The following is a 15,120-nucleotide window of genomic DNA, read 5'->3' on the forward strand; positions in this document are numbered from 1 at the left end:
CCACCGACGATTCTTCCGGGAAAACCTCCGGACTAGAAGCAAAGGACTGCAGGGAGCCTTCCAAGCCCTCTTCTTCAACGGGCGCGACGCATCCGGGAGTTCCAACCTCTCTTCGGAGAGGGAGACGACGAAGAGGAGAAGCATTGGCGTAGGAGCTCCTTCTTGTAGCGATCCGAGGCAGCCTGGGAGCGTACTTCAGGATCTGCCGAGGGGACGCCTGACGGTGGGGGCTCTCCCTAGCCCTCCTGCGGCTTTCGACTTTCCTACTCCACTGGAACTGGGAGTCTGGAAGAGGTCTAGGCCTAGAGGCACTAAGGAGCCGGTCAGACGCACCCTCCACAACACTGGGGACACTGCACTGATCACTAACACTCTCCTTACCTTCCAACTGACGAATCTTCTGAATGCGTCCCCCCTCCATAGAACGATTCTTGGCTTTCAGAGCTGCCGCCTCCGAAGGCGAATCTTCGGCTTCGGTGCGGGGAGCCGGGGCTGCAACTTGGGTGGGAAGAAGGTTCTAATTCTACGTTAGTACTATTAGGATCCACATCCAACTCACTCATTCTAGATCTGCTAGAACTTCTAGAGGAAGCCTTACGCACTCTATCACGTTCCAACTTCCTAACATAAGAAGAGAGAGCCTTATATTCTTCTCATTCAATCCCTTACATTCATTACAAGGGTTAGCAAAAGCACATTCATTCCCCCTGCATTTCATGCAAAACCGTGTGGGGGTCTACCGAAGCTTTCGGCAACCTCACCTTACATCCTTCATTCACGCAAACCCTAAACAAAACCGAAGTTTTAACTACGATTCTAGATCAGACATCGTTAAAGAAAATCAAACTCAAAATCAAACCGGTCCACAATCAGCGTATGCCAAGCCAAACAAAGCGAATACGTCACCAAAAGAAGTCGTCCAAATTAACTCCAGGCAAGCGAGAATCGAAAAAAACTATCGAGAGGAACCGACAACAGTTGTTATCGTTCCCGCGACAGAGAAAAATCTGACAAGCTTACGGGAGTGGTTCGTACATCCGCCACCCAGCGGGCGGGTAAGGTAGACCACCTGACCTACCTGTCGCGTGTGCCGCGAGATTTGAAATTCTGTCGGGAACGTCGGAGACTATAGCTAAGTATATATCTGTCAGGGAAGTTCATGTACAAAATTTATCCTTGTATACTTAGTACAAAAAAAAAAAAAAAAAAAAAAAAAAAAGTTGTTTCTCGTTTGGTTGTTCATGGCTGTACACGTTTACGCAATGAGCATAATGTTAAAACCATACTTTCAAATTCTCTTTTTCTGTTTTTGAACTTACCTAACTAGAAGATGGGGTAAAGTTAGGCTATTGTAATTTGTCTCTCATAAAATTGGATTATCATAAGACGAATTATCGTAACTTGAACACTAGAGCTACCTGTACACTGTATAAAATCTTATTATATCTTTACATACTCTAGACACCCAAAGGATTAAAGCTAGGCTTTTTTTTCACTTTGCAGTATTTATAATACTATAATGTACTGTACAGTACTACTGTACAGTAAATTGTATGGTACTATACCGCATAAAATATAATTTTACTTATTGCACCATTGCAGGATTATGGCGCCGTTTGATTAGTCTAGGGTGCAGTTAACTGGTCTAGTATTCCAAAAGATGTGCGGTGGCCATAAGGTTTAAAATCGCTTAGCGTTGGCGGCCAGGAACAGAACCCCTACCGCTAACTGAGGGCCGCTTGTACTATTTGTCTCGGTTACACACCAGAAGAATTAACTTACAGATATTACTCGGATGGTAAAGCTGATAATAAGAAGCATGTCATGAGGAGAATATACAAGGACCAAGTACAGTGGTGGCCCCCGTAGAACCCCAGAATAGTTGGAGCCCCTATAAAAACGCTTAAAACAGCCTATTTTGTTAGTTAAAACTCAAGAAAAACCTACAAAAAATATTTATACCTGGTTTTTTTAATAGTTTTATCACAAAGCGCATTTTATGATGAAAATGATAACAAGAAAAGAAACTTGTGGATGTTTCTCATGGAAATATACTGTGAATAGGTGAATTTCTCACAAATAATAGGGGGAAATATTCCAGAGAAAAATCTGCGAATCTGGAGACCATGAATACGGGGCATCCACTGTATATTCATAGGCTGCTGTTGATCGCGCATCTGACTCATTCTTCTTCACTTTGAAGAAAAAAGAATAAGGATTGGAAGCTGACCTCCTTCATTCTCTAATGAAGAGAGCAAGGGTGAAGCTATCCCAAAGGGAAGCTTCTACGGCGATAACAGGACACCGAAGACGACTAGTTTATGGTGAATTATTGTTCCCAAAATGGGAACACTGGAGAGATCCTAAGATCGAACCAGGACCATAGGCTCTCGCATCCAAACTCCGGATTCACGGACTCACGTATTTGCGGATCTCACTCTGGAACATTTCCTGCCATTATTCATGGAAATTCACCTATTCATGGTATTTTTCTATGAGAAATATCCACAAATTTATGTTTTTTTATCAATTTCATCATAAAATGCACTTTCTGTGATAAAACTATTAAAAAACCAGGTATGAAAATTTTTATGGGGTTTTCTTGAGTTTATCCAACAAAATAGGAGATTTTAAGCATTTATATAGGGGTTCCAGCTACTTGTGGGGGTCTGGTACGCATCCCCCCCAAATACAGGGGGACCACTGTAATCCGTAGAGTTTCTCTTATTCCCTTGTCCTGTCCGTGCCCAGTGTAATCCAGGAAATTGAGGGGGGAAAAAAAGAAAAAAAAAAAAAAAAAAAAAAAAAAAAAAAAAAAAAAAAAAGGAAAAAAAAAAAAAAAAAAAAAAAAAAAAAAAAAAAAAAAAAAAGGAGGATGACTTGCCCACTCTTCTTGTAACTAGTGGGAGCAGGTGATAACGCACGCAAGCATCAACTTGCGGTGATGATGGCAATCCAAAGACTTAGGAAAACATATTCGCCTTAGCGAAGAAATGCTTCCCAAAGGGAGAGAAGAGGTTCTCACACACCAAACAGAGCATTCTCTTCCTATAACTAATTCGTTCACAGAAATGCAAGTCGAGTAGAGCTGACAATGCCAAAAGTTGGTGAGAACTTGCCTCTTCTTGCCACGCATCTGTCTTCTCATGATCGAAACTTCCTGAAGAGGACTACAAAGAGAACCTCTTCCTCGACGCTCATGATGTCCTGTTCATGAGGTGGCTAGCAAAAGTTCCCCTAGCGTTGACGAAGATGAACAAGGAGACTGTGTGGTCGGGTGTCCAAGAAGCAGCACCAGACTACCAACAGCTGGTGCCAGGTGAGGGGTGGAAAGCATCGAGCGAGCTGGAGCAAGAGAGTGCATGCCTCAGATGGCACCGATCACCTGGATGGGGACTGGCGCTCGACAGAAAAAACACCTGATACAAGAGAGATTCAAGTGCCTAGTTGCCAATATCTGGTGCTCCTCATGAGAACTGGTACTATTCTGATGAGTGTCTAGGACAAAAGTATTCGAGAAGGCTCAAATATACCAACGCAGGAGCAGAGCTCTGATCCACTTCCTCTTATGTGGATGACAAGTCAGTCTCCCCTTGAAGAGCATATATGTGAAGGTAAGCAAGTTGACACACTTGGCTGCGAACGTCTGGGAGAGGACTGGCTATCTGAAGCAAGAGGTCACTTATGATGCTTCCAACGTCTAGGCACTAGCACAGTACGTTCAATATTAATACTAATTAAGTAAAATAAGTAACTTTTTTTAATCCGATGACTACTGAGCATCAGTCACTAAACGCCTTTCCAGCGGCATTCAGTTGACACCTAAAATCACATGACAAGTTCGACTGAGGGGAGAAAAAACCCCATCGGACTCCCTTCAGTCATATCAGCAGAGTCACAAGTCAAAAATCGACTGAGAGTCGAATCAGCTGAGTCGCAAGTCGAACATTGACTGTGAGGAGTCGGACAAGCAAGACTGCAAGGGGCCGAGGCTTCATCGCCTTAAAAATACCTCTACAGAGGTCGAGACACCAAAGGATCATGCGATCGACACCATCTATGAGGTGACAAACCACTGGAATAGGAACACAACTGTGCACTAAAAGAGGCGCCTTTCCAGTGGCATTCTGTCGGAACCTATAAATGCATGAAAAGTCTGACCAAGGGCGAAAAACCTCCTCACTACACATCCATCGAGACACCTTTTCATTGGCTGTCTGCTGATACCTGGGAAAAGCTACAGGTTCGACCAAGGGGGCAACTAATGGGGGCAACCCCCTCAGACTCCCTTTGACTACCAGTAAGTCTTTTCCTAAGTGCGGAGGAGTAGGACAGTCACTTTAAGTCTAGGAGATCTGAAGGGCCAGATAGTCACCTCTTCTAACACACATCCAGAAAGACGCCTTTCCAGCAGCTGTCTGTTGATACCTGGTTCGGCTGAGGGAGTGACTCCCTGTATGTAACCCCCGACCTCCCTTGGACCTCTGGTATGTCTTCTCCCCCGGTGTGGGGGAGCCAGACAGTGACCTTTGTCAAGAAGAATCGAGGGACAAGTAGCTACCTCCTTCACTGCACAACACTTCACTGTTACCATGATAAATTCATGATAATCGAAATAAAATGCTGACAAAGGCATGGGAAGGAAGCGATTGAGCCAGGCGCAGGAGCAAAGGATTAAGAAAGGAGGGGTAGTAGGAGAAAACTGGCATTAGGTTTGGGAGGCGGGATTGATTGATTGATTCAATCATTAAAGATTATCTGGCATTACAACTGCTAATGGTTATTGACGCCACTGGGAGGTGGGAGGCGAGAGGCAAAAATGTCGGTGCCTCTGGTAATCTCAGTTACTGATTAGTTTCATGAAAATAACTGAATCATAATCAATTAAATCAATTACTAACTATACACTACATATCACTATAGGAAATTCTGGCATCTAGGCCTGAAAACTTTCATATGTATGAATAAGATTAGCATTTCATATACAGTGGGGCATCGCTTATTCACGGATCAGTATTCACGGATCCAGTAACATGGTTTTTTTCTTGACCGTTCTCATGGTTAGCAGTCACTGGTATGATCCACTGCATCAACGGGGTTTGTTGTGTTTTTTTGCGTATGCATGTTTTTCGGTAGGCTAACCCTCGGCCGTGGTCCGATAACTACCAACATCATTTAAAGACTCATATAATGATATTAACTGATAATAAAGGTAATAAAACCATTCTCACCTAATATATTATTGTCCTATCTTCGAAATAAATAGCCTATTCAAGGTTTATGTACGACGTTCATTGGTAGGCTAAGCGTAGTTGCAGTGCGATAACCACCAAAGTACACAAACATTCACATTATGATATTAACTGACAATAAAGGTAATAAAACCATTCTTACCATATATATTATAGGCATATCTTCATAATAAATAGCCTATTCAAAGAATAATTCCACATCATTGCACTCAACTTATCGTCGGAGTGGCCAGCCACAAAATGTAAGCAAGATTCCAACCTTTTACGTACGAAAATGGTTTATGTATACGGTTGCGTTCAAAGCGACATTTTTGTTTGATAAACTTTTAGACATTTTAATAGTAGTGGTAGTGTAATTACAGTAGTAATAACATTAAGGCTAAAATTAATTTGAACTTCATTATTATTTTGGCAGTATTCGTATATAACTTCTCTGAACAATGAAGTCATACAAACGCTATTTGTCATAGATTATCGTAAGTATTGCTGTTTGTTATTGGCAACGAAGCGTAAACGAAATACATAAAAGCATTTTTTACCTTATATATTATCGTCATATCTTCATGATAAAAAGGCTATTCGTGGAGTAATTCCATATCAGTGAAATCAGTTTTATCTATGCGAGGCCAGCCAGCTGACAAAATGTACGTACGTATATGAAAATCAAATTATGGTAGCGTTCACAGCAAGATTATCTTTCGAAATTTTTATAGTACTATTCATGCTACGTAGTAATAATGTTTTTGGAATATACGTAACATTAATTTTCATTACAAAATATCATCGTTATTTTGGTAGTGAATAATAGTTTAGAATTATCATACATACACTGCATTGTTATGGGTTTGTGGCAGTGATAAAACAACCAAAATAACGTTCTCCTTTAAGTCGTCATATCTTCATAATAAAAAGGCTATTCGTGGAGTAATTCCATATCAGTGAAATTAATTTTATCTATGCGAGCCGCCAGCTGACAAAATGTAAGTACGTATATGAAAATCAAATTATGGTAGCGTTCACAGCAAGATTATCTTTCGAAATATTTATAGTACTATTCATGCTACGTAGTAATAATGTTTGGAATATATGTAACATTAATTTTCAATACAAAATATCATCGTTATTTTGGTAGTGAATAATAGTTTAGAATTATCATACATACACTGCATTGTTATGGGTTTGTGGCAGTGATAAAACAACCAAAATAACGTTCTCCTTTAAGTCAACGCATTTAGGAAAAACATGACATAGAATCGACTTTGCGACTTCGTTCACTTTTATATTTTTAACGATACAATAACTATCATTTGTACTACTAAAACCATCTTCACATAAGTAATTTTTCGTAAGATATGTGTTGTTGCAAAAGCTAGCTTATACATAAAAGGCTTTTATAATTTAAGTCATCTTAGATATACATATGTACCCAAACTCATTGTGGGGAAATTTACTACTGTTTCCTCGGATATTGAAATACTTTAGCATCATTCAAACACTTTAATAATATAATGCATAAATACTAGGCTATACATATTTACATCGTATACAAATACTACATACAGTTTATATACACATACTTTTATATACAAAGTTAACAGTTTATATACACATACTTTTGGGGGTTTATATACAAAGTTAATCATATGAGTAGTGATCAGACGACAGCTGTGCACTGGACTACGTACGTACTACTTGAAGATAAAACAAACAAAAAATTTTGTGTTGTTAGTCACCGGGATAGATTAACATTTTTCCAGAGATTAAAGAGCTGAATTTTGTTTTGAAGGTATGTCAACCGCGTTAGTAAATAGGTATCATCTTCTAAGGAAATTTTTTTTTGTTTTTTTTTCTCTTTTCTTTTTGCGGAAGAATCTTCAAGCCATTTTGCATTCAAAGTAATGAGAAGGAATCATTCTATTCTTCATGAAATCAGTAAAATACTTACACTAATAATAAAAACTAAAACTACGTACTGTATGCAAAACACATACATCATCGTTAGCTTCGTGTGTGTAAACGTTCATTCTAAGAAATTACAGAGTAGTATAACTAACACCTGATTGGTTGGTTGGTAGCCATGGAGATCTGTTATCCAATGACTGCCCTCTGCTTCTGTTCTATTTATAGACATATGCCATGGATGGCACTAGGTTTGAACGTTACCATGTTCGTGATTTTCTGACTGCTGACGGCAAAAATTACTCAATAATTTTCTTTATATAATTATTCCTTCGTGAAAACAATAATGTAATAACGCAGTTGACATACTTTCAAACAAAATTTTTTTTCAGCTCTTTAATCTCTGGAAAAATATTAATCTATCCCGGCGACTAACAACAACAAAATTTTTGTTTGTTTTATCTTCCAAGTAGTACGTACGTAGTCCAGTGCACAGCTGTCGTCTGATCACTACTCATATGATTAACTTTGTATATAAAAGTATGTGTATATAACTGTTAACTTTGTATATAAAGTATGTGTATATAACTGTATGTAGTATTTGTATACGATGTAAATATGTATAGCCTAGTATTTATGCATTATATTATTAAAGTGTTTGAATGATGCTAAAGTATTTCAATATCCGAGGAAACAGTAGTAAAATTTCCCCACAATGAGTTTGGGTGCATATGTATATCTAAGATGACTTAAATTATAAAAGCCTTTTATGTATAAGCTAGCTTTTGCAACAACACATATCTTACGAAAAATTACTTATGTGAAGATGGTTTTAGTAGTACAAATGATAGTTATTGTATCGTTAAAAATATCAAAGTGAACGAAGTCGCAAAGTCGATTCTATGTCATGTTTTTAACTTTAACGTATAGTGGTATGAAAAACACCAGTGTGTCGTAGCGATGCGTCATCAATATAGTGGTATGAAAATACCACATGGTGTTGTAGCGATACGTAATCACAAAGTACAAATCCTTTTCCCGGACCATCCTCAGAATTTTACGACTCTTCAACTTCAAGATCGATATGGTGAAATATATTATATAGTCATACTTATTGTTAAAATTCACAAGTTGAACTGCAAAACATTATTATATTTTGATTACTATGTACATATATTTTTTGTGTTTTACGGAATGTTTGTTTTGAAAATAATACCTATTAGTGAACATATGGTATTAATTGTCCCACTATTTTATTATAGGTGATCTTAATTATCTCACATTCATTTAACAGTATTATATTAATATTTATTTAAATAAACTGTAATTAATAAATAACAATAATGAAAAACATCAAGGGAAAAAATGTTTTTGCTGCAGTAGTGGTGTTTGTTTGATTATGCATCTGACCTCACATTTCCGAAATCTGAAAAATTCCAAAACCGAAACATCGGAATGTGTGTGTACTGCACATTTTTTTTAAACACGCACACAATGTCTACACATTTACTGATACCCGTTGGTGAAAGACTCAAATTACAGTACGTACGTATTTATTCCTGAGAGAGAGAGAGGAGAGAGGAGGAGAGAGGCAGAGAGATGAGAGAGAGAGAGAGAGAGAGGAGGGGGAAGCGAGAAAGAGCGAGAGAGAGAGAGCACACGGAAAGGAGAGTGGAGGAGGAAGGAGAGCGAGAGAGAGAGAATGATATTAAGGACTCCAAGGCGTGTTATTTTTACAATTATTTTATTATCTTGGGATTTTTTTTTTAATCTTGAGATTTTCTATTCAATTCTCGAGATTAATAAGAAAATTACCGTAACTTGACTAGCATCAGCAAACATCTGAATGACTCGGCCATTAGCAGGCTAAACCACCAACCTTATGAACTTGCATGATACATGAGATACATGACAAAACACAAAACCACTGTTTATTGGTGAAAATTTGGGGGTCGCACGATATGGGAGATTGCACGTTATTCGAGTATATACGGTATGTGATTTTTTTTAGCCTTTTATGGAACAAAATCTAGCAAGAAATTGCCATTCCCAGTTGGCAACACTGGCCTACTCACGTTTGTTTGTTGTTGTTATGAAATGTGGTGTGCGGCGCGTTCTTTAAATTGTACCCATATAAACGAGTTAATTATGTGGCATCCAAAAGCCCTGATTCTTTTACTCTTATGGGAAAGACGCCTAAAGGTCAGATGAAGGTTTTTACGTGGAATATACTATTAACGTGTTGTGACGAAGGGAAGAGATGTTTCGCTGCATACTGTTGGTAGCATTATCGTTATTATATTACTGGATTGCACTGCAAAATCGTCGCCATCTTTTATCAACATAGATTGTTGGTGAGTACCCTTATGATTTACATAATTTTGATAGTTCTCTTACCACTCATCCTCTCTTTCCTTGTAAAAAAAAAAAAAAAAAAAAAAAGAGGCCCACCATGCGTATGTAGGCTTCTAGCTGTAATCCCTAGGCTAGTAGGCTACATATGTACAGTAGTACATATACTACATTTATTTTTTTAAGGCTAATTTTGTACAATAACTTTAAAACTGTCTTGAATTTAGTTTTAGGTGATAGTTGAAAACATATTTGGTGTTTGAACTAAAGTAGGCAGTTATAAACATTGGAATAGTGGTCTTGGGTGGGTTAACTATTAAAGTAGGCAGTTTTTTTAAGCAATTTTTGAGGGGGGTATCAGGATAACACGGGTATTGAATTATCCACGGGGGGAGGTTCTGGGCCCTATCCCCCGTGGATAACGAGGCCCCACTGTATTCAGAGGTATTCAAAAATAACATAAATGTATGTATAACTATACAGGCAGTCCCCGGCTTACAACATTCCGAGGCTACGACGCTTTTCAATTATATTCATCAGAAATTATTCCCCGGTTTACGACACGTGTTCCAGGGTTATGACGCTGACGACGCCAATCTGATGGAAGAAATATGACTCCAAAAATGCAAAATAATCAATATTTGGAGTTTTAATTATGAAAAATGCTATAAAAATGCAGTTAGCATAGTTTCTAATACACCACAAGCATTAAAAGTAAGGTTCTCTTAGAATTTTTGATGATTTTCTGGCTTATGACAATTTTCAGCTTACAATGAGTCTCAAGAATGGAACCCCTGTCATAAACTGGGGACTGCCTGTAACTTCTAAAAAAAAAAATTATAATAATTTTATATCGAGAAGTCGTTTCCGCATTAAAGCATCAAAGCCAATCGGACTTTAGTAATGTAAAAACACTGCTTGTATTCTCTAATTAGTGATAAACGAATAAAACAAGTATTTACAAATATATGAAATAGCATTTCATATGATCAGATGTATATTTTTAAATAACGTAATCTAAACAAAAATTATATATTTATATCACCAAGTAATTTTCATTTTGAAGTCTCCAAGCAAATTCAACTCTAAAGTATAAAAGAATATTTTACAAATAATGGATTACTCAAAAGGAAATCATCAGAAGAATTATAAGGAATTCAAAGTACATAATCGAAATCAGTAACCAATTACGTGCCCTGATAATTGACTTGAGTGGCCTGTGTTCCAGTCTGCCAAGCAAGCTGGAAGCTAGTAGCTAAGATGTGAAACATTCAAAATTGTGTGACACCAGGAAAATACCTCCGTACGACAAGGTCATGCAAGCCTTCTCTCCCAAAGGCCCAAACATTAACACCATTCTTTCCATGCTACTTTTAAACTGCCACACTTTCAGTCTCTGCAAAGGAAAGCAATGAGTATCACAGGAATGGTAAACAAAATAAAATGCGTTGATCTAATCGCAAATATTTGGCCTAAAAGAATGTCTTAACATTCACAAATTACTTTAAAGTAACTATGTCTACAGGGGTCTTGCGAGTATAATAGCCTACGAGTGGTAAACAAAATCCCAAGAGCAAGGTATAACCTAAGTCCTAAGGGAATGATGCAACCTTCAAGAATTACTTTAAAGGTAATGAATAACCAATGACTTGCATGTAGCCTAATCACGGTAAGTAAATAATAAATGCAAAGATTTTGAGATACAAGAATGGAATAACATTTGAGAATTATTTTAAGGTAATTATTTACTGGTGTCTTGATAATAGCCTATGGCTGGTAAACAAAATCTAAAAACAAAAGTTTGGCCTAAAAGATTGATATAAAATCAAGATTACTTCACGCATTTATCAAACGACAACTGGTTGGAGATTTATTGTTTGGAATGATATTGTTTTAGTATAATAATTTAAGGTATATTTTTGCTTTAACTATAAAATTAAGCAGTGAAAATGCTGAAATTGGCAATTATAAGCATTTAAAGAGGGAATTTTTGCATCTACGTGGATTTTACATTGCCACGGTAGGTTCTGGGACCTAGACCTATTCCCTTGTAAAAATAGGGAGCACTGCATTTTTCTTTGAACTGTTAATTTAAGCAGTGAACTGTTAAAATATGCAATTATAAGCATTTTAGGGGTGTATATACCTAAAAGTAAGTTATAGGAGGATACTGTAACAATGACTTTGGGTGTTTTGGGATGATGGTTTGGGTGTTTTTTTTTTCTTATATTAAATTAATATATAATAATTTAAGGCATATTTTTGTTTGAACTATTAGATTAAGCAGTGAACTGTTAAAATAGGCAGTTATAGGCATTTTAGTTATAGGCATTTTAGTTTAAGGCGTGCAGGCCCTTTGGTAGTTGTAAGCCAACTAGTTATAAGCATTTTTTGAGGTGATTTTGCATTACTGCATGAAAGTGGAGGAGCACTTTAGAGCCAAATTCCACCAAGCAAACAAGGAGGCAGCACGAAGAGTTCTGACAAGAACATAAACATTCTAGAGCCACCCAGTGGGGAATTCAGGTGATTATAAAAGCCTAACCAGGTCAACCATGCTTTTTTGTTTTTTTAAATGCCAGTATCACCTAGCAGCACGAAGATATAAGCTAACTTTAGCAGTAGGTAACATTTCTTCCAAATAATAATTTTTTTGAGTAATAAGATATCCTTTAGTGTCAATGGTAACACACAAAGTGTTGTATTAATACGCGCAGTTGGTTAAATTATCATGAACCTTCGGTTTTTCCACACCAAAATATCAAAAGATTACAGTATTACATCTTAGCACTGCAGTAAAATACTTAATATTACTAAGAATACTTTTAATATAAAATTAAAACACAAAAATCTTCAAAATACTTTACCTTTCAATGATAAACTCATTAGCAAAATCAACTAAAGAGCCGTTCTGTAGCCAATTATGCATAATAGAAAAGTAATGACGAACCGTGTGGAGTAATAACCGCAGCAAGACACTGCAAAGCTCGGATTTTCCTGCCCCTTCTACACCTTCACACAAACTGCCTATAAGTCTGTATGAAGAGAATTACATAAAGCAAACAACTTGACAGAAATAAACATGAGTCATAGTTACATAAAACCATACATTTTTAAAGACAAACTTAGATTAGTTAGGTTAGTAATATTGTATAGTGGTACCTCATTTGTCAAACATTTCTCATGTCGAACATTCCATTTTTAAAAATTAATTTTTAAGAAAATTTTGTATTGTCTGCCAAACAAATACTTGTACTTTGAACTGACTGATTATCTTGTTTATACTTGTATTTGGCTGCCTACAGTAAACCCCCTGTATTCGTAGATTTCTCTCTGGAACATATGTATACCCATTATTCATGGTAAATTTGCCTGGAACATACGTATATACCCATTATTTATACCCATTATTCATGGAAAATTTGCCTATTTGCTGTATTTTCTATAAGAAATATCCACAAATTCCTGTTTTTCTTTTTTATCAATTTCATAATTTGTGACATAACTTAAAAAACTAGGTATAAACATATTAGTGGGTTTTTCTTGAGTTTTAACTAACAAAATAGGCAGTTTTAAGCTTTCTTTTCTAGGGGTCCCAACTATTTGCGGACTCTAGCTATTCTAGGGTCTGGTATGCATCCATCCCCCCCCGCATACGGGGGAACGCTGTTCTGCGTCTTACAAGAAAAACAGTATTGACATGTTTTCTCCTTTATAATATATAGTTTAATAATAACCACATTCATCAAAATTTATAATATATAGTTTAATAATAACCACATTCATCAAAATAAATATAAGAATACTAAAGCATTTCCATATAAAATTAAGCATAAAAGTTATACAAAATCATACATCACTGCAGTGATGTCATGTGCAGCTGACTTGAGACTGAACAAGAGAGCATTTTGATGTTATTGAGGAGAGAAGAAGAGAGAGTTAAAATAGATATTGCTATATGTATGTATGTACATGCAATAACAATTCACATATAAAAAGGGAAATTCACAATCAATTTAACATAGTGATAAAATATGAAAATAATCAAATGCAATAAAGAAACAATAAAAATTAAAAAAAATAGTCTTAATTGAGCTAGTGTTTGGCATGCTGAGTGAGACAGTATACTAATTTAATGATAACCATATTCAACAAAACAGTAAATGAAAGAAATTACAATTTGTCGTAAATTGTATTTTTCCTAACTATACAAACCTGAGGTCCTTTACATATGGAATATACTTACAGCGGCAGCTGGACCGGTTGTAAGCTTTCGAACAAGGTGGTTCGGTAGTTAACTGCTTGTCCGATGGTCGAGAGTCCCGTCCGACTGGAGGGTAAACATTCACTTTGCTTTAGGCCCAGGAACAGAGTGGGGGGTTGGCATGAGGTGGGACTATACTCTGTTTTTTTTTCATCTGTCCATCCGCCTGTGGTGTTTGCACATGGTAACACTGCATCCCGGGCTTTAAATAATATCCTATTTCGAATATTAACGGTGTAATTTGCATACAGTAAATTATTAAAAGACTTTTCAGTTGCAAAGGTGCACCCAGATATCCTTTTACGTATTTACCTAAAACTTACACATAGCGTAACTATTTAAAGCCAGGGACGCAGTGGTACCATGCGCGACCACCACAGGCGGATGGAAAAAAACAGGGTATAGTCGGACAGTAAACATTCACTTTGCTTTAGCCCAGGAACAGAGTGAGGGGTGGCATGAGGTGGGACTATGTGTAAAGAACCTCAGGTTTGTATAGTTAGGAAAAATACAATTTACGACAAATTGTAATTTGTTCCGACACATAATACAAACCCTCGGTCCTTTACATATGGAAGACTCACTTATTGGTGGGTGGAATCTGAGTCTCATGAACAGACTGGTGTTCGCCTGACCTTGGTTCCCTCCCTGGTCGTAAGAGCAGAGGGAGGGATCCTAGCCTCTGTCCAACTGATCGGGGTGTGCACCGCGGGATCGGTGGTCAGACCTCTGGACCACATTCATTAGAGGGAGGCAAGCGTGCCTCTTATGAATAGGAAGCAAGAACTAATTCCTACGCAGTCCCCGGGTTATGACGGGGGTTCAATTCTTGAGATGCGTCATAAGCCGAAAATCGTCGTAAGCCGAAAATCGTCGTAAGCCGGAACATTGTCAAAAATCCTAAGAAAACCTTACTTTTAATGCTTTGGGTGCATTGTAAACTATGTAAACTGCATTCTTATGGCATTTTTCATCAAAGAAACCTTCAAATATTGATTATTTTGCAGTTTTGGTGTCATATTTCATCTGCCAGATGAGCGTTGTAGGCGTTGTTACCCTGGAACATGCGTCATAACCCTGGAAATAATGTCTGATGAATATAATTGAAAAGCGTCGTAACCTCGGAACATCGTAAACCGAGACCGTCGTAACCCGGGGACTGCCTATAAAGTCTTGGGTTTGTCTCTTGTTGCCATCCACTCCCCCCCTTATTAGAGGAGTTGCGGATAAAAGCTTCTATCCCTAATGAAAGAATGGAGCTCAGTCGTGTAGCTTACCTGCATCGCATCCTGTCCAGCATAATGACGACTGCCACCCTCTGCCGGCCGGGAGAGGGAAGAAAAGAGGAGGAAG

At 37.5% G+C, this 15,120-nt stretch overlaps 1 protein-coding gene across 1 annotated transcript in view; it reads right to left on the reverse strand.

Moving 5' to 3' along the window:
• LOC135202102 (gamma-tubulin complex component 5-like) overlaps positions 1–15,120 on the reverse strand; it is a 348,462-nt gene that overhangs the window by 125,282 nt on the left and 208,060 nt on the right. The window contains exon 8 of the mRNA XM_064231354.1: positions 12,371–12,538. Coding sequence (XP_064087424.1) covers positions 12,371–12,538 — 168 coding nt within the window. The remainder of the gene's footprint in view (positions 1–12,370; positions 12,539–15,120) is intronic.

Source organism: Macrobrachium nipponense, chromosome 30, assembly GCF_015104395.2.
Source record: "Macrobrachium nipponense isolate FS-2020 chromosome 30, ASM1510439v2, whole genome shotgun sequence".
Lineage (NCBI taxonomy): Eukaryota > Metazoa > Arthropoda > Malacostraca > Decapoda > Palaemonidae > Macrobrachium > Macrobrachium nipponense.